Source organism: Globicephala melas, chromosome 4, assembly GCF_963455315.2.
Source record: "Globicephala melas chromosome 4, mGloMel1.2, whole genome shotgun sequence".
NCBI classification, from domain to species: Eukaryota; Metazoa; Chordata; class Mammalia; order Artiodactyla; family Delphinidae; genus Globicephala; species Globicephala melas.
In genome coordinates, this window is record NC_083317.1 from 1,940,335 (window position 1) to 1,959,893 (window position 19,559).

At 58.8% G+C, this 19,559-nt stretch overlaps 1 protein-coding gene across 2 annotated transcripts; it reads right to left on the minus strand.

Annotated features, from left to right (window-relative positions):
• Positions 1 to 5,830: 5,830 nt before the first annotated feature.
• Positions 5,831 to 17,697, minus strand: GATD3 (glutamine amidotransferase class 1 domain containing 3). Of its 2 annotated transcripts, XM_030835555.3 has the most exons (7): positions 17,517 to 17,697; positions 17,273 to 17,325; positions 15,746 to 15,859; positions 14,719 to 14,838; positions 12,295 to 12,387; positions 9,558 to 9,714; positions 5,831 to 8,425 (listed from the first exon to the last, which is right to left on the minus strand). In XM_030835555.3, the coding sequence occupies exons 1-7, from the start codon at positions 17,673 to 17,675 to the stop codon at positions 8,297 to 8,299; spliced, it is 825 nt and encodes a 274-aa protein (XP_030691415.1). In that variant the 5' UTR covers positions 17,676 to 17,697; the 3' UTR covers positions 5,831 to 8,296. The 2 variants fall into 2 exon arrangements, with proteins under 2 accessions (XP_030691415.1, XP_030691416.1); XM_030835556.3 differs by lacking the exon at positions 12,295 to 12,387.
• Positions 17,698 to 19,559: the final 1,862 nt, after the last annotated feature.

Genomic DNA, 19,559 nt, shown 5'->3' on the forward strand with positions numbered 1-19,559 from the left:
GTGCAGTGCAGACACCGCAGCCCACCACCGAGCACGGAACCTCAGGCGCCATGCTCCGCATCTCCGAGGCCCGGCTCTGGGCCCGGGCGGGGCTAAAGGACTGGGCACACACGGTACCCGCCTGCCACCCGCCCCTCACCAAGGCAGCCGTGGCAGCTCTCCAAAGCCAGCGTGCCCCTCCCCCAGCACCCACCCACTCCTTTCTCACAGGAGTGTTTCCAGGTCTGTCAGGAACAGACAGAGCGGGACTTCCCTGGTGGCACTGCGCTCCCAATGCAGGGGGCCCGGGTTCAATCCCTGGTCATCCCACATGCACGCTGCAACTAAGAGTTCCTGTGCCACAACTAAAGAGCCCACGTGCCGCAACTAAGGAGCCTGTCTGCCGCAACTAAGACCCGGCGCAACCAAATAAATAAGTGAATAAATACATATTTAAAAAAACACAACAGAACAGACAGAGCTTCCAACACTGCACCCCGCCTCCTGCAGAGGTACCCAGCATGCAGCAGCGCTGGCCCAAGGCCAGGGCCAATTCCAGAACCGTCCGCCTGACGTGGGTGCGGGGCCCAGGGGCTAAATCTCACCCCTGTCGCAGCACAGGTTAAAGGTGACATCATGCCAAGAACCTAGAACCAGGCACATCACAGTCAAAGTGCAGAAAAGCAAGATAAAGGAAAAATCCCGGAAGCAGCCAGCCTCACCCACCTGCAGAGGAGCAAAGACAAGAATTCCATGTGACGTCTCCTCAGAGACCACGGAAGCAAGGACAGAGTCGAGTGAGACACTGGGAGAAAAGCCCACCTAGAACCCTACACCCTGCGGAACTGAAATTTTATTTTCCTTTTTCTCGGCAGAGCTAACAGATGGCAGTTCGTTCAAAAGAATAACAGCAGCAATGTGACCAGTGATTGTGGCTCACGGACGAGCGAAGTGGAGGGCAGCCCTGGACCAAGGGCGGGGGCGGGAGTGGGGATGCTCCACCCACGAGACGGCACAGGGCTCTGAAAGTAGACGCGGAAGAGGTGCAAACCGACTGCAAACTCTACAGCAGTTACCAAAAGAAGTAAAAAAGAAGTAAAACTGATATACGCTGTGGAAAGAGGGAAACCGGAATCATGTAAAATGCTCAGTGAGACCCATACCAGGCGGAAAAAGAGCAGAAGACTGAACAGGAACAAAGACCGAAGGCCAAAATACAGCCATTAAAACACAGAGACGGTCAGACCCAACTACATGTAGCCTACAAAAACCCACTTTAAACATAAAGACACGTACAGATTAAAATTAACGGATGGAGAAAGATTTACCACGTGAATACTAATCCAAAGAAAGCAGGTTTAGTTAGCTGTATTAATTTCAGACAGAGCAGACTTCAAAGCAAGGAGAGGGATCAGGGACAGTGAGGGGCACTGCACAACGATAAAGGGTCAGCTCTCCAGGAGGACTTAACGATCCTGAACGTGTATGCACCTTACAACAGAGCATCAGACAACATAAGGCAAAAAGTGATAAAACTGCAAGGAGAAATAGACAGTTGAAGACTCTGACACCCCTGTCTCAGAAATGGTCATATCCAGCAGGCAGGACCAGTAAGGGCACAGTGGAGCTAACCACCGCCATCAGTCATCAGGATATAACTGTCGTTTATAGACGACTTCCATCAACAACAGCAGGACACACATTCTTCTCAAGCTCACATGGAACCTTCACAAAGACAGACCACATTCTGGGCCGAAAGACACATCTCAACAAATTTAAAAGAATAAAAATCATACTCTTAGACCACAGTGAAATTAAACTGCAAAGACAGCTGGAAAAGCCCCAAATACTTGGAGATTAAACAACACACTTCTAAATAACACATGGATCAAAGAAGGAATCTCAAGAGAAACTTAAAAATATTTTGCACTAAGTGAAAATGAGAATACAACTTAAGATTTGTGGGCTGTAGCTAAAGCAGTGCCCAGAGGGAAATTTATAGCATTGAACACATATATTAGAAAAGAAGAAATATCTAAAATTAATCATCTAAGCTTCTACCTTAGGAAACTAGAAAAAGAAAAGCAAATTATAAATCCAAAGCAAGCAGGAGAAAAGAAATAATAAAAATCAGAGCAGAAATCAGTGAAATTGAAAACAGTTAAGTTAATAGAGAAAAACCAATGAGACCAAAAGCTGGTTCTTCTTTGGAAAAATCAGTAATATTGATAAGCCTCTAGCCAAGCTAATTAAAAAGAAAACAAAAAAGATGCAAATTACTAATATGAGAAATGAAAGAGGAAACATCACTACAGATCCCATAAACATTAAAAAGATAATAAAGGAATACTATGAACAATCTACACTCACAAATTAACCTTGATAAAATTGACCAATTCCTTGAAAGACACATCCGCCAAAACTACGTAAAAAGAAACAGACAATCTGAATAGACCTTTATCTATTAAAGGAATTGAATCAATTACTAAATAATCTTCCAAAACAGAAAGTACCAATCCCAGATAGGTTCAGTGGTGAATTCTACCAAACATTTAGAGAAAAAATTATACCAATTCTCTACAATCTCTTCCAGAAGACAGAAGCAGAAGGAATACTTGCTAACTCATTCTATGAGGCCCAGCGTCACTCTAATATCAAAACCAGACAAAGAGGGCTTCCCTGGTGGCGAAGTGGTTGAGAGTCCGCCTGCCGATGCAGGGGACACGGGTTCGTGCCCCAGTCTAGGAAGATCCCGCATGCCGCAGAGCGGCTGGGCCCATGAGCCATGGCTGCTGAGCCTGCGCATCCGGAGCCTGTGCTCCGCAACGGGAGAGGCCACAACAGTGAGAGGTCAGCATACCGCCAAAAAAAAAAAGAAATAAAAGTTATTCAGATGAAGAAGGAAGACATAAAAGTGTCTTTATTCACAGATGACAAGAATCAACAAAAAGCCTCCTGGGAACAAAGAAGCAATTACAGCAAGGTTGCAGGACACAAGGTTAATGTACAACACAATACAGAAGGAGAACAACTTGACTTCAAGACTTACTACAAAGCTACAGTAATTAAGACAGTGTAGGATGGGTAACAGAACAGAGAACTAGATCAATGCAACAGAATAGAGGCCAGAAATAGACCCACGTAAACAGACCCACATAAATCAACTGATCTTTGACAAAACAGCAAAGGCAACGCAATGGAGCAAAGATAACGAGAGGTGTTGGAACAACTGGTTGCCACATGCGAAACAATGCATCTGGACAGAGACTTTACCCTCCTCACAGAAACTAACTCAAAATGGATCACAGGCATAAACATAAAATGCAAAACCGTAAAACTTCTAGAACATTAGCGAAACCCTAGGTGAGCCTGGATATGGTGATGCCTTTTTAGATGTAACACCAAAGGCATGATCCATGGAAGAAAGACCTGATAAGCTGGACTTCATTAAAACTGAACATTTCCGGGAATTCCCTGGCGGCCCAGTGGTTAGGACTCTGCGCTTTCACTGCCGAGGGCCCAGGTTCAATTCCTGGTCGGGGAACTAAGATCCCGCATGCCACACGGTGCGGCCAAAAGAAAAAAAAACCTCAAACACTTCTGCTCTACAAAGACACAGTCAAGAGAATGAGAAGACAAGCCACAGGCTGAGAAAAACAATTGCAGAAGAGATATCTGAGAAAAGGCTGTTACCCAAAACATACAAACAATTCTCAAAACGTAACAAAAAGAAAATGAACTGATTTTCAAACAGATCAAAAGATCTGGAAAGACACTTCATCAAAGAAGATATACAGATGGCAAACAAGTATATGAAAAGATGCTCCACGTCATAACATCATTAGGAGAGGGAAAATCAAATAAGCTACCACCCAGCACCTATTAGTGTGGCCAAAATCCCACACCCTGACAACACCCAATGCTGGGGAGGACGTGAAGGCCTCGTTCATTGCTGGTGGGAATGCAAAATGGTGCAGCCACTGGGGAAGGCTGACTGCTGGTCTCTTGCAAACTAAACACACTCTCACCATGCAATTCAGCAGCTGTGCTCCTGGGTATTCACCCAACGGAGCTAAAAACTTACGTCCACACAAAAACCTGCACACACGTGTTTACATCAGCTTTTTTCATAATTGCCAAAACTTGGAAGCAACCAACACGTCACTCAGTAGGCACATGGATAAACTGTGGTCCATTCAGACAATGGTGTATCATTACAACGTTAGAAAGAAATGAGCTATCGAGTCAAGAAAAGCCACGCAGGAAACTTAAATGCATAGACTAAGTGAAAGAAGCCAACCTGAAAGGCTTCACACTATATGATTCCAACCATAGGACACCCTGGAAAAGGCACAACTACGGAGACAGTAAAAAGATCAGTGGCTGCCAGGGGTGGGAAGACGGGAGGGATGCACAGGTGGGGCCCAGATTTCTGGAGCAAACTAGTCTGCACGATACTACAGTGGTGAGTAAGCGTCATCTCACGTCTGTCTAAACCCGTGGGACGCACACACCAAGAGTGAGCCCCACGTAACCTGTGGACTCAGGGTGATGGCGACACATCCGTGCAGGCCCATCGACTGTAACAGACGCGCCATTTGGTGGGGATGCTGACAACGGGTGAGGCTGTGTGTGGGGCGAGGTGGGGGAAGGTATGGGAACTCTCTGTACTTTCCAGTCAACTCTTCTTTGAACCTAAGGCTGCTCTAAAGAGTAAAGTTTATCTAAAACAAACCCAAAAACGTGTTATCAAGGAAGTCTTGCAGGAATAGGAAGCTGTGGAAGGGCAGGTGTCGTCCAGCTCCGCTGGACGGCCTGCAGCTGAGGTGAGGGCGGCACGGGGCCTCCGAGTAAACCCCACGCGGGTCAGCGAGCCTCACACGCATGCACACGTGGGCGTGCGCACACACAGGCCACAGACCGTGAGCTGTGGCAAGTCCTCTGCAGAGGGGCCCTGGGGCAGGGAGCTGAGGACCGAGGGGGCTGGCGATACAGACGGGGGGCCAGGCTTTCCAGGTGGAAGGGCCTGCAGGGGCAGTGAAGAGGTGCCCACGAAGGGGCCCAATCAGACAGGGGAAAGGGCAGGGACGGTGGGGTCCAGGAGGGCCACAGGCAGATGACCAGCCCTGTCCCCACGGTGCCCGTGGTGCCCGCAGGAGGAGGCCACCCAGCCAGGCCTGGTCAACCCTGGGAGCCTGCACCAGACCCAAGGACGGCTCTGCAGCGCCCCCGGCAGCCTGGTCCCCACCAAGGAGCCTCCAGGTACCCACACGCCCCGGCTGTCCTTGAGCTCCCCAGGCCCATCCCCGTCGGGCCTGCTGCTCACTCTGCCACCTGCTCACTCTGCCTCTGGTCCTTGCTGAGATGGTGCCTGTCCCTTCCCTGACCACCCTCCTGCCCGGCGGGTCCCCCGATACCCTCAGGCCCCTGGCTCACCTGCTCGCGGACCCGCCATCCCCCAGCCCGGGCCCCGGGAGTGCAGGGTCGTGTCCCCGTCCCCTCCCCCCCACCCCCAGCTCTGCGACGCTGCTGGCAAGAAGCAGGCGCTCAATCCTCGTCAAGTGAATTCGTGCCTGGACTCCCTCTGGCTCTGGGCTGCTGGGGCCCCTCTCGGGCTTTGGAACGTTTCAGACATTTCCAGAGCCAGGTTCTCTGCCGGTCCTTCTGCCTGACCCAGGCCCCCCCTTCGGGGACCCCCACCCAGGACTGGCGCCGGGGTTAAGCGGGCAGATGCAATGCCGACAGGACGGCGTGTTGGCTGCCACCGGACTTCACCCCGCGGCGGCCCTCCTGGACCGGGCGACGAGGCATTTCGTGTGGAAAAGTCCAGGGTGGACAACAGGGAACTGCGAGGTGACACCGAGTGACTACACATTCTCTGGGGACTTCCTCGTAAGTCTGCCCTTCCCTCTCCAGCCGCCTGCCCTCTGGCCGGGTCCCAGCAGGTGGCAGCAGAGGAGGTGGAATCCAGGCAGCCTGCTCCCTGTGGGTCTCCACCCCTCGGGCACTGATGCCCCACTGCCCCTGAGACCGCCCCCGCCCCGCGCCTGTGAGATAAACTCAAGCAAGCGGGGCTCCAGGTGGCCTCGCAGTGACACCTCTCGGGCCACTGAAGCCCACTCTGCTCTGTGGGCACATTCCCTGGCATTTCCAGAAGCGATGAATCAAATGCAGAGCAGAATGACTCATCAACACCAATTCTAGACGAACCGCTGATCTAAACACAGAGGCGAAACGACCGTTAACACGAGGATGACACAGGAAAATGCCCTCATTCCTGCGGGAAGGAGTTTTCTTCCACAGAAAGACAGAAAAACACACACGGTGAAGGGTGATCAACAGGCCAACATTAAATCAGGACGATCTGCTCATCAAGACCACTCGGAACGAAAAGACAAAGTGGGAGAAAACACGTGCGACCCACTGAACTGACGAAGGACCTACAACCAGAGCACAAAGCAGCTCCAATCACCAAACACGGACAGACAACCGAGAGCGAACGGCCCGAAACTCCAACAGACGCTTTGCCAAAGAGGGTCCCCAAAGGGCCAGGAAATAAACAGAGAGGAGATGGGGCCTCAGCGGACACGAGGGAGAGGCCGGAGAAAACCACGGGAACACCTTCCACAGCCACCGAGGTGGCAGGAATGAAAACAGAAGGTCCAACAGACCCCAGGGCCAGATGCCCGTACCCTGGGCGAGGCACACGGGAGCTGAACACACCACACCACCCCCGGAGCCCAGGGGCCACCCCCGGAGCCCAGGGGCCACGCTCACGGGACACGGACGGCCAGGGGAGAACCCTCCAGAAACGTTGCTGTAAAAGAAAGTCACGCAGCCAGGACACACACCATCGCCTGGGCATCCCCCTGGTGCCGAGCGGACCTGGGCTGGTGATGCTGTGGTCTTTGGATCCAGGTAGCAGGTCATTCCATGAAAGCTCACCGAGGTGCACACCTGTGATTTTGCATTCTTCTACGTGCACGTGCATGTACACACACACACACACACACACACACAAATCTGTACAAAATGTTTCAGTGAACAAACTTCTTAGGATGAGCTGTTAACCTCACCTCTGATGGGCCCTGCAAGGCTCTCTTGAGCAAGGACGATGCTGGCCAGTGTGGCTGGTGCCTGCAGGTGTGCCTCAGGGGCTTGTGTCCCATGGGACCCAGTGTCGTGGGAGGAGGACAGGCCACCAGAGAACAGAGTTGCCATGCAGTGCAGGGAAGACTGGCAGACGTGAGATACCCAGGGAGCTAAGCGGATCAGGTGGGCGTGGTCTCAGGCTCTACGGCTCCTTCCACAGGCCCGGCCCTCCCCGAGCTCCCTCAGACCCTGGAAAACTGCTAGAGGCCTGTCCGTCGGTGGGGCAGGGTGAGGGGCAGCGTGGGCGACCTGTGACTGCACTCCACCCCCAGGCCACCAGGACACAGCTCAGCGTGGACTGGACCCAACTGAACAGCCCGCTGCGTCGGCCCCGGCAGCTTTCTCAGGACCAGATGACGTGGCGGCTCCGAGCACCCGGGGCGCCACCCTGGGTCACGGAGGACAGGCCAGCGGGGCTGCGCTGTGACGGGCGAAGCCCCCCGCGAGCCGTCCCAGGACAGAAGCCACACGCCCACAGAAAGGCGCCAGCCAGCCTGCCGGCTCACGCTTCATCGCTCCTCCCGCACGGCCCACGCCCCCTCCCGGGGCCTGGGCCCACCTGCAGGTCCACACAGACTGAGCTCCTGCACCCTCCCTTCCTGAAACAAGGAGACCTGAGCCTAAGGTACGGAGCCTCGTGTGTGACCCTCACCTGCTGGGCTCAGGGGGCCTGGAACAGAACTGCCCATGTCTGTTTCGGAAAGAAGTTTCCTCTCCCCAAAGGGCCTGCCTGCTCTAAAAAGCTGCAGACTGTTCTAATTAATACGTGCCCACTCCAGATTAGAGAAGCTTTAATTGTCGATGAGGTGGTATTCTGGTTTCCTGATTATTAGATTTACAAACTTAAAGATTGTTTCCTTCCAAATACTGAGTGAGGTGCTCTGACGCGAGCCCGGCCTAGGACTGCCGTCCTCTCTCGCCCTCCTGCTGGCGCAGAAAGGCAGACTTGACCTCAAGCTGGAAGCTGCACACGAGGCCAGGTGCCAGCGCCCCTCAGACGGTGGGCCCTGCCGCCCCGGCCTCACTCCTTGAGAGGGAGTCTACCCCTGACCCCAAGCGTATCGCGAGCGCCCTCCTTACAAAGAAAATGCCTGCAGGTTTAAGCGAAGAAATCAATTCCTGCGCGGTTCCAAGCTGACAGGCGAGCAGCCCCGCACCGAGGGCCTCACTTGCTGGCGAGTTCCAGCACCTTGCTCACCATGGCCCCGAGCCCGTCGTGAATGTGGTGGAAGGCCGTGTCACACATGAAGGCCGGGGTCGTGACCACCTTGTTCTTCCGGTCCACGTGAGCCTCGTGCACACAGGTTACGGAAGAACACTGCACAGCTGGAGCAGACGGCGCGTGGCGTCAGGCGCCGCCCACCCTCCCAGACGCGCGCCCCACCCCCACCCCAGCGCCACCTGGAAGGGGTTTTCTGCACCCCCTGCGCTACTTGAACTGAAAACCCTGGAACCTGACCCCACGGGCTGCTTCCTAACACACGTCCCAGCAGGGGGCCTCACGGGACCCATGGCTGCAGACGTGGGCCTGACGCCCGAGCACCAGCCGGGACCCCGGGGCCACCCTGAAGGCAGCGCAGCACTGCCATCCTTCGCGTCGAGAGACTGCATTAGAGGCTTGTCCGAACGCCCGCTGTGAGCACGGGGCAACCGGACCCGGGCCCCAGCCTCAGCACAGAGGCGCCTCACCTCCTCCCTGAGACCTGCTTCCTGAGCCAACGCCAAGCCCCAGGTCCGGGGCTGGCCGCTCTGTGCTGGAAGGGGAGGGACATTCACGCCTGAAACTGCCTGCAAGAAGAGACACACCGAGGAGTGCGCCCCGGCCAGGACAGACGCCCGGAGGGTAACGGGCTGGTCTCCTGCGCCTCCTGGGGCCCCGCGCCGTTCTGCTGCTGACTCCGGCCCCCATGGAGACCCTCGGGTCCAGGCGCAGAGCTGGAAGGCGGGTAGCCTGTGGTCTGAGGCTCTCTACAGCCGCAGCGCACCCTGGTGACCTCAGACACAGAGGACCCGCTTTCAGGAAGAATGGGGGCGACAAGGCTGCCGGGGGTGGCCCTCCGTCTGGGCCACCCAGGGGACTGCCACCAGATAAGGACAAGCAGCCCTCGCGCCTTCCACCCCGGCCTTTGGCCCGGCACCGGGTCCTCACTCTCCCTCCGCCACAGGCAGCGCCCTACCCCCCCACCGCGAGCCACGGCCGTCTCCTCACCCGACCCACCGAGCCCCCCGCCTGGGGTGTGCTGAGCTCAGCCAGCGTCACTGCGGGGACTTGGGAACGTGACCACTGCACGGCGGAGGGGTCACAGCCTCGGGTGCTACGCCCCTCCATGCACATGCCCTGGTCGCCCCGGCTGTGCAGCACCCCAGGGTGGCCCCGAGGGGCCAGAGGGCGGTTTCCCACGTCGCCCCCGCTGCTGGAAGGATATGGTCACTCCTGTCACGCAGTGCTTGGCACCCAGGGCTTTGATGACCTGCGCGGTCCCAGCGTGCGGCCACCTGCCGCCTTCCTCCTGCTCGTGGCCCACGGTGACCTCGACGCTTCTGAGCACTTTGGCCGCGAGGACGGGAGCGATGCAGCACAAGCTGAAAGGCGAGGAAAGGAGGATCAGCTCAGGGCTGTGAATGTGGCCGCCAGGCCGGGGGCCCAGCAAGTCATGCTTAGAGAATGCGGTCAGCCTCAGAAAAGGGCACAGACACCAACGCCATGGGGACGGAACACCCAGTGCCAGAGCCTCTGCCAGCTCCGCGGGCTGGAGCCTGCCCCTGCCCCTGGGCTGCCCGTGGCAGTTGTGACCAGTGGAGCATGGGGTGGCCTCCAGGCACCCGGCGTCAGGCTGGAGAGCGGCGGAGGGCAGCCAGCTGAGCCCCGGCTGCCAGACACGCACAGGCACCTGACACGGTGCCCAGGGTGCAAAGGTCCACCCGGAGAGAAGGCCACAGACGGCGGCGCTGTCTTCGGCCCAAGCTTTAGGGTGGTTTGTCGCACAGCAACTGAGAAGCCCAGCTGTACTGACCGGCTGAGACCCATCCCCTTCTCTGGAGGGGACGCAGGGGGCTGGGGGACACGGTCCAAGCAGCAGCCTCGCCTGACCTGCCGGTGCGGAGCCAGGGGCCCTGTCCTGGCGGCATGCCAAACCCTCCCCAGGTCCCCGTGAGCAGGCTGCCCGGAGGCGTCCAAGCCCTGCAGGTCCATGCCGGACGCCTGCCCTCGGGGCTCCTCCGAGGTCCTGCTCTTCACCGGGGGCCCCACCCGGCAACTCCTGGGCCCCTGGATCAGCCAACACGGAGGCCCCCAGCAGCCAGGGCGTCACCAGGGCCCTGCCCCCCGCGAGAACACGCGTGACGCCTGCCACAGCTGCTCCAGCCGGGCCGGTCCCCCTCCCCTGGGGTCCACACCTCTCTGGCTGCGCCCACCACCCCGTCTGCTCAACTGGTCCTCTGAGCTGACCGCAACACAACGCGGTGAGAACACACCTACACGCTCGTTCAGTGCCGAGACAACTGCCACAACTCCTGTTCAGGGACCACGAGACAAACCCCCTCAGCCCCGAGCAGGTGAGCGTCATCGCAACGGCCATCTCGGGAATCTGTCACGTCAGCAGGTCCCCAGGCACCTGACTCTGCGGGCGACGCCCGAGACGAAGGCTGGGCTGCCTGCCCGTCCTTGGCCGGGGGCTACCGCACTGCGCGGAGGGAAGCACGGGCCTGGCAGCAGAGCCGGCTGGACCCCTCGCTCTGTCCGTGCTTCTGACGAGGTCAAGGAGCGACGGGCGGCCCGGAAGGGGGGCGCGAGGTGCCCCGACCCGGAAAGGGCGTTCTGCACGCGGCCAGACAGAGCTGCTGCTTTTAGAGACAGACGCGTAGCCTACCGCACGAGGGGCTGAACGGAGCTGCCCAGTGACACGGCAGCCGGTACAGGACCGTGTCACCGTCCCGCACCCTCCACCCCAGGGTGACCTGGGTTCTTCTCCAGCTCAGCTGAGAGGCGCCTGTTCACTCAAGTGGACAGGGTGCCTGCCGTGAGGTGGCCAATCTGCTGGGCTTCTGTCCCGTTTGTCGTGCTGACTTTTTAGAGAAAGGGAGCTGGGTCCCCGCCCCGGGCGCTCGCCCCCACACACCGGTGCTGCCCCAGCGGGTCCCCAGGAGGTGATAGGCTGGGCGCTGCGAGGGCAGGTATGCCCCTGGGCTACGGCCGCTGGTGGGGGTGCCTGCAACGCTGAGTGGGCAGGGCCTCCAGTGAGTGGCCACAGGTCTGGGAAGGACGCTGTCCCTGGGGGACTGTCCTCTGCAGCCTCTGTGCCCCGTTCAGACCCAATGCTCTAACACCCTCATTCTTCTCCAGTTTCCAACGGGAGGCAGCGAGCAGCCATGTGATGGAAAGCCCGGCAGATTTTGTTCTTAGTGCATCTGTGCACCGCTGTGCTCCTGGGAGGACTTCCCCAGCCAGGGATGACTCCAAAGCGTGCGACCCACACGCCCCAGCACCAGCGCCGTGCGCCGACGCCCGTGGTAAAGCAGCACCGAGGGCCCCCCCCGCCCCAGGACGCTTGTGGGACGGGCAGCCTGACAAGCAGGTCTGACGGTGGGGTCGCCGCCACTCGTCCGCAAGCGCCTCCTGGTGTGGGTTACGACTGGCCTCGCCCGTCTGCCAGGCCGAGGACCCCGGGCCAGGCTGTGAGCAGTGGCTGGGCCCGTGAATGTGGGCCCAGTGTGTGGCCACCGCAGGATCCGGTCCCCAAGGAAGGGCAGCTGAGAGCGACAGGGGTCGGGAATGGTGCTCACGGCAGCCGTGGCATGAGGAAGGACAGGGGCCAGCTAGCTGAGGGGTGCTCCAAGCCAGGACGGGAAGGCGGAGGCCAGGCATGGGGAGAGGACTGGCAAAGGCTGGGGGCCACAGAAGGACTTGGGAACCTTCTAGACCCTGAGAGGATCATCCCCTCCCCTCCTAAGTCATCAGGAGAAATTAACGAAACCACACGACCACAGAATTTTCAGAGCAGGAAGGCGCCTGTGAGATCACACGAAACCCCCTCAGTTATAACAAGAAAAGGGGCTGAGGGTCTCCAAGACCACACAGCTCCAGGCGCCAGCTCCTGGCTGTGAGCCACGGCCTCGGCCACCGCCCTCCCTCCACCACTGCCGGGCCCGCTGGGCCACACGTACCCGATGGGCTTCCCGGCCTGGTGGAACTCCTTCAGGACGCGTTCCACGTCTTTATTCACCTTGCAGTTGCCCCCGTCTACGGCGAACGTGCTCCTGCCACGAGAAGAGGCTTCCTTAGACCGCAGGGCTCAACACCTGCCTGCCTGGGGAGCCCCAGCCCCACTCCCCACCCCCCGGGATCCTGCGTGCTCCACGAACTTCTCAGCAACTGCAGAAAGTGACACGTGTGTGCAAGTACGTGTGCACGGCCTTTCACGTGATTACACGTACACATGTGTATTTTTTTCTATTTTTTGAAACATAAAGCAGCGTGGGAGGTTAAAGGCAGGGAGGCCAGCAGAGGTGAAGGGGAAGCTGACACGCAGGCACTCGGGCCGTGAGCTCGGCCCACCCAGGAACAGCAGGACGTGCCATTGGCCGCAAACCAGCAACAGATGCTGCCCTTCACTAACAAGGAAGAGAAACCCAAACCGAACAAGAGGCCGTCTCTTTCACCACAGCAGGACCGCGGCGGGCTCTGGAACGGCCTCCCTCCAGGTCGGCGGGCTCACACCAGTACTGTCTCTTTGGAAGGCAAACTCAGACCCATCAAATTTCAAAGGCCACGCCTCTCAGCCAGGAGCCCCATCCTGGGCTTCCTCCGCCTCGTTCACGGGGTTGACGCCTCTGCCCCGGGCACCCCGTGCGTTGCGCGCACGAGGGGACAACCTGTGCGTGTGAGGGATGCCGGCTACCCTGAAGCGGTTTCTCAGGTTACATACTTTAAACACATGTACGTCAGTCGTACCTCCAAAAGGTGTAAGACGAAAGAGAGAACGGGAAGTCCGGGAGTCCCGTCAGCACTGGGTCGCCTACACAACGGGATCTGTGTGTGCGGCTGCCAGACGTTTAAGGGACAAGCCTCAGCGTTAAGTGAAAGACGCCAAGTGCAGAACGAGAGGCTACCATCTGGTTGGATTTTTAACGCAGACATATACGTGACCCTCTCGGAAAATGAAAAGCTGGCAGCATTGCCACAGGTGATCCTGGGGTCCCAAGCAGGAAGAACTGGGCTTCCACAGTGAATGTGTCATACAGACCTCGCCTGCTGCCCCCTGTGCGCCGCACAGACCGCTGATGAGCCGGCCTTTCCTCTGGAAAGGTCAGAAAGACTGGGACCAGCGGCCAGAAATCCCCGCTTCCCCCAGGGGTCTGGGAGGCCACAGACACGGATGCTGACCCAAGGCCCTGCTTCCTTGTACACCGAGACGCACCACCACTAAGTCACCCGAGGCAGGGTGTCAGCCACGCCAGGGACATAACCCCAACGCACCCTCAAGCTACCCTCACACCAGGCGAGGTCTAAGGGCTGAGAGAAGGCACAGGGTCTGTGAATCCAGCTCATCTTTCAGAGAAAGAAACCCGGTCCCGTAAGAAGGACAAGGCCAGCCGACGCAGACTGTGATCCGCCATCTCCCACCAGGGGGCTCAGGAGGATGGCGATGCAGAGAAAGCACTCCCAGGCTGGCTCTGGGAGAGGGAGTGGACACGAGGCAGGGCAGGGGTCCAGGCGGGAGGAAGGACTGTGGGAAAACCGGTGGGAACGTGGAGAAAAGAGGTGCTCTGGTGACGGCTGCAAGCAGAAAGGAGCCTCAAGATGTCAGGACGCGGAAGGACCAAGTGCAGAGGTGGACCTCAGGGAACGTAACCGCCTCTGCCCCCGCTCCTGGGTGCACGGCGCCCGGACAGACAGAGCGCCAGCTGGGAGGCCCTCGCGCTGCTGCGGGAACCTCAATGACCAAGCGGTCAACTGACCAAAACGCACGTAGTCCAGGCTGTGACGCATGCTGCCCCGTGTTTAAAGCCCCAAAGCCGCGGGGCGCAGCTGCTGGGTGCTTTCCTGCAGTCCTCGAGCCCCCTCCGTCACGGGAGCAGCAGCCCCGCGCCACATCGGAAGGGACGTGCTGGGCCAGCAAGGCCAGCGCAAGAGAATTTCCATGAAACGCGGAGAAGAAAGAAAGGAACGAGAGAACAAAAAGAGAACCTGAAACCCAAAGTACATCACAGCTGCGGTGTGACGGCCTCCTAGGCTTGAGGTCCAGTTACCGTGGCAACAACCCAAAGAGCAAAAAAAAGATCTCCCTTCCTCCGGTCAGGACCATCCTCCCAATGGCCCAACCAGAAAGGCACTTTTCCGCGCTGCAAGGTCCACAGGAGAGCAGGTGTCTGCAGGGAACACGTACACGGACGGGTTCTGATGTGACGAGACCCTAGCACCACACCTGGCTGGCCAGGTCCCAGGAGCCTCCTCCCACCAGGGTTCCCTGTCATGGAGCAGCTGCGTCGTCGCTGGGCCAGACCCCCCAAGAGCTGCTCCCATCACCACCGCATCCCCGTCTAACAGTCCAGGGGAAAAGCAGGAGAGCCCCGAGCCGAAACACGTACAGGTTTTTGGCGGCTCCGAAACCCCCGGGGAAGACGGCCGCGTCGTGGTTAGCAGCGCTGAGTTTGGCCAGGTCGGTGATCTTGCCGCGGGCGATCCTCGCGGACTCAGTCAGAACATTCCTGGGGAAGAGCAGAGAGAGGCCCCCAGCAGGTTCAGTGTGTGGACAGACGGGAGAACGGGGCAGGAAGGAGCCTCCACGAGACAAGAGGACCTGTTCTCCCGGCTCGCAGGCGGTGCGGGTTGCTCCCCAGAAAAGGCGCCACAGCGACAGTGACCACAGCCGGTCTGTGCTCGAAACGTCCCCTGGAGCCCTTTCAGATGGCGCTCCCGAACCACCACGCCTAGTCACCCGGACTCCTGTGTCAGGCAGGGCCACCAGGGGGCATTTGGCGCTGGGAACGGACGCTGATGGAACCGCGGGGGCAGCGTTAAGAAGCAACTCTGAGGGACGAGGAGGCAGCCCCGGACCGGCCGCAGAGGGAGCTCCTCCCAGCCCCGGCTGCGCGGCCCAGGGCCCGGGTCCTGACTGGGCCGCAGCCCCAGGAGACGGCACCGCGGCTCCTTCCCACCGCCCCGTCTCTCACTGTCTGCACCCGCTGGAGGGCACCTGGGAACCACAGCCCCCAGGGGCCATCGCCCTGCAGTCTGGGCCAGGCCGGAGCGGGGAGGTGGGTCTCAGCGGATGTGAGGCCAGGGCCGCACTCCCCTCGGGAACAGAAATGCTGGTGGGAGCTGCTCACAGATACGTGGGTCCAAACGGGTGGACGAGGGTTGAGACCAAATGAACGCACGGGCATTCGGCGAGAACGAAGGCGCGAGGAGCTCACTCAGGGGGAACCTTCCTCCACGGCTCCAACAGTGCTGGACGGCGAGGGACGTCCTGGGGTCCGGCACAGCGTCAGGACCACTGCTGCCAGGTCCCCTTAAACGCGGACTCGGCTCCCAGCTAAGACGAAGCAACCGCGCGCACGTTCTTGGGGAGTTTCAACCTGTGCACGTTCAAGGACAACGAGGAGGGGCCCGTACCTGGTTTCGCCCTCAGAAGGCTGCCCCTTGGTGTGGTCAATCACGTGCATCTGAGGGATGTCAGGAGCGAAGATCTGGACCTCGGCCCCCGCACGGCTCAGGTGAACCAGTATCCTGCACAGGAGGGAATCAGACCAGACATGTGCCTGGCCCAGCTTTACCTGCCACCGGGTGTTTAAAAACAGTGTTTTAGGTGACTGACAGGTATACACTTCTCACATAGGTTAACAACCTCCTTGCTTTGCAAAAAGTCACGACTGGCTTGCTAACGACCCCAATGCCCTCTATTTGAGTTCGCTGTCACTGAATTGGCCTGTGGAGACCAGCTAGCCGCCCCCAAGCTCCCTTTACAAACCAGGCCGTAGGGACGGGTGACCCGGCAACTGTCACAGCCTGGATGTCTGCATTCCCAGGCTCCTTCTGGGTGTTCTTCCTCCCATGGGCCAATCCACAATGGCCTCGAGGGGTTGGGGAGGGCTTTTAGTCTCCAAAGTGAGTTCAGCTCCTGGTCTCCCCAACCTTCCCCTCATGGGGATGGGAGACACCCACGCAACCCTGGGGGCTGCTACTGATGCCAGCATCTACCAAGGGTTGCTCTGCGGCAGGTCCGAGTCCAAACACTGGCACGGAATCTGTCCCTGGCAGTGCTGTCACTACCCACTTCCAGAGAAAGAGGAGACACGAGACCCCAAGACAGATCACAGCTGTCCCCTGGTAGGGCTGGGACCCCTGGACTGGGGTTCAGCTCCTCGGAACCTCGCGGGCACTCGACCTACAACTCCTTGCTCTGCCCGGGAGGTTTCAAGCTGCTGGCTATTCCTCACCGCCTCCTCTTTCCTGCCCCACCCCGCTCAGCCCCCATCAGGAAACTCCCGGCCCTCTCCACTCACCAGCCCAGAACGCTCTAAAGTTCACTCTCTGTCCGGCCACCGCCAGCACCCGCTGGCCACGTCCAGCGGCCACCCCCAGACACCAGCCTCAGGCTCCTCCGGGGACCAGCGAGGCCCCGCAATTGGGAGGGGTGTGTTCCCCAACCACCACCTAACTCTCCCCTTCAACTAACTCTGAACCTGACAGCCCCTACGGTCCTGCTCACAGGAACTTTTTAAGTAAATCGATCAAAGGACAAACTACTCGGCAACAGCTGACAGGCTACCCCAATGACATTGGTCTACGGCGAGGTCACTGCACAGCCCTTAAAAATCATGCTGTAAAGACGGAAAAGAGCGCTCTGATTTCCAACACGCAGGACCGTTTTATCCCAATGTTTACAACACGTGGGTGTGGAAAAACAACAGAACAAATGTTAAGCGGTTAGCACTGTGTTTAGTATCACAGGTGATACTAAAAAGCTCATTTTATATCTCCCTGTACGTTACACGCATTGAGTTTAAACGTTGTCCTTCGCGCCGCCCTGAGTCTGGTCCAGCAGTCCTCTCTGCCTTCCTAACCAGCAGGAAGGCTTCTCCGAACGGTTCAGGAAAAGGGGGACCGCCCCTCCCGAGGGCGAGCCGCCCAGGGGCTTACGATGAGGCCTCGTGGAGCTCTGTCCCGTCGTAGACCCCGCATCCGGACAGCACCTGCAGGGGTGGAGGGCCGGTCACGGGGGTCACGCGGTCCACCGGGCGGGCCGACCACCTCCCGCAGGGGGAGGGGCCGACCTGGAGGAGAGGGAGGTCAGCGCGAGGGAGGCGGTGGGGGGGCGGAGGGGCCGCCCGCGGGCACGGGGAGGGTGGGAAGGCCGACCTCGGCGCCCCGCCCGTCCGCTCACCACTGCGACCCTGGCCACGGGGCGCGGCGCGGAGGCGTGGAAGGCCGCGCGCGGGGACTGCGCCGCTCCGCCGAACGGCAGCGCACGCAGGCCGGGGCGCGGCGCGAAGGCGGCGGTCACCGCTAGCCTCGACGCCACCAGAGCCCGGAGGGCCGCCATCCTGCGCGAGGACACCGGGGTCGCAGGGTCACGGTGAGCGGAGCCGCGCCTGCGCACTGCCGCCGCCCGCCCGCGAGCGCGCCGGTGGGCGGGGCCGCGCCTGCGCAGTCGCCCGTGGCTCGCGCTCAACCCGGCAAGGGCTCCTGGTTCTGCAGCAGGTCCACGCGGCTTTGGGCACCGCCCCCGTCCCGCCCCGCGGCGGCGTCGCCGGGAGGCGCGCAGGGTCGCGGTTGCCGAGAAGGGCTGTGCTGAGATACGGTCTCTGGAGTTAACTTGTGTCGTCATGAGGCCTCAACGTGACTCCGCGACACCGAGTGGCCGGTGCCCAAGTGTCCAGTTCTCATCTGCGCCCCCCTTTCCCGGCCGCTGAGTCCAGGCCGGAGTGAGGCCCTCCCGCTGCAGCGGCCCGGCGCCCCTCCCCTCCTGCTCTTCGCCTTTCTGTTGACGTGGGTCCTTTTGTAACCCATCTGGTTGTGCAGAGGGAAGGCCAGATATGAGGCCAGGTCTTTGCAGAGAAAGAGGTTTATCACAGGAGGGCCACGCAAGAACGGGCGTAGAGGTGCGGTGCGAAGCTCAGATTTGTGTCCCCGGGGGCCGCTGAGGGGATATTTATCAGGAAGTAGGGAGCAAGAAGGGGAGGGGGGCTCGGATATGATTGGTGGAAAGTTAGTGTAAGTTTCAGTGTAAGTATCAAGAGCTCTCCTGCGCAGGCGCTGGGGCTGCTAGTTACGCCTCTGACCGGTCCGGTCGCAGGTGCAAATTGGCGGTGCGGGGTGTAACATGCAGTGGGGTTTTGGCCCGTGACGTCTAAAGGTCACTATTGTAGTCCCTCCTCGTTCTAGCCCTTCAGTGTGCCTGCGCAACGCTCGGTCGGCGGGGCTGTCAGCAAGTTTGTTTCCCTGGTCCTCTGCAGGAGCTTGGTGTTCTCTATGTCATTTTGTTTCTACCTTGTAGATACTTGTAGCCTTGTAACTCACAGGTGGTGATTTCAGTCCATGCCTGTCTTTGGATCATTGCTCAGTCTTGAGGGATGAGGGGTGACTACCGCTCTAGCCGCTTTCTGCTAAGGGCGAAGGCCCAGCAGGGGCTTGAGGAATGAAACAGCTTGACGTCTAGCTGTACACATTCTAGGGTATTCAAACTGGACTGTTGGAGGTGTTGGTATGCCCCCAATTCAGGGTTGACACGACAGAGGAATAATCTGGTGGCCTGCAGTCTTTGAGAGACAAACTTGACATGAAAGTCAAGAACTATAGGCCCAACAGAAGAATCAGTAGCGCTGTGACTAAAGGAAGTGTCAGTGGATGGAGGAGAAAGCCCTGTATAGAACCCCATGCCTCCGGGGCGCCGTTACCAATGCTGTGTCGCCAGCTGGCCTGCTGGTGTTATCTCCTTTACACTGGGTGGTATGTGGTATTTGTCCACAGGCGCCGCCGCCGCCTTGTGCCAGGGGGTAACCGAAGGCTGTTCTGTTATCCGTTGCTACATGGCTATGGAACTCACCATGATCTTTGGTCAGTCTAACTAGAGGCTGGCGTTTTGGCCAGTTCCTCCACTGAGGCAGGTAGATTTTGGAGGGTGGCCTCGTGATAGGTACCCCCTTCCCCGTGGGGCTGCTCATCCTGGTGCTAAGCCTGTGCCCGTGATTATCAAGTCTGAGGCCGCCTTCCTTTTGTCTGCTCTCCTGGGGTGGACACGTTACCGACCCTCTTGAGTCGAGCACCAGTAAGTGTCCTTCTGCCCAGTGTCGCTCGCGCCAGTAGACAGAGACCAAGTTCAGTTGAGAAGCAAAGGAAAGCTTTATCCTTTGACCGAAGAATGGAGAGATGGGTGCTTGCTCTACAGCACGGGGTCTCCCCTGGAAGGCCCGGGGGGGGTGCTGCT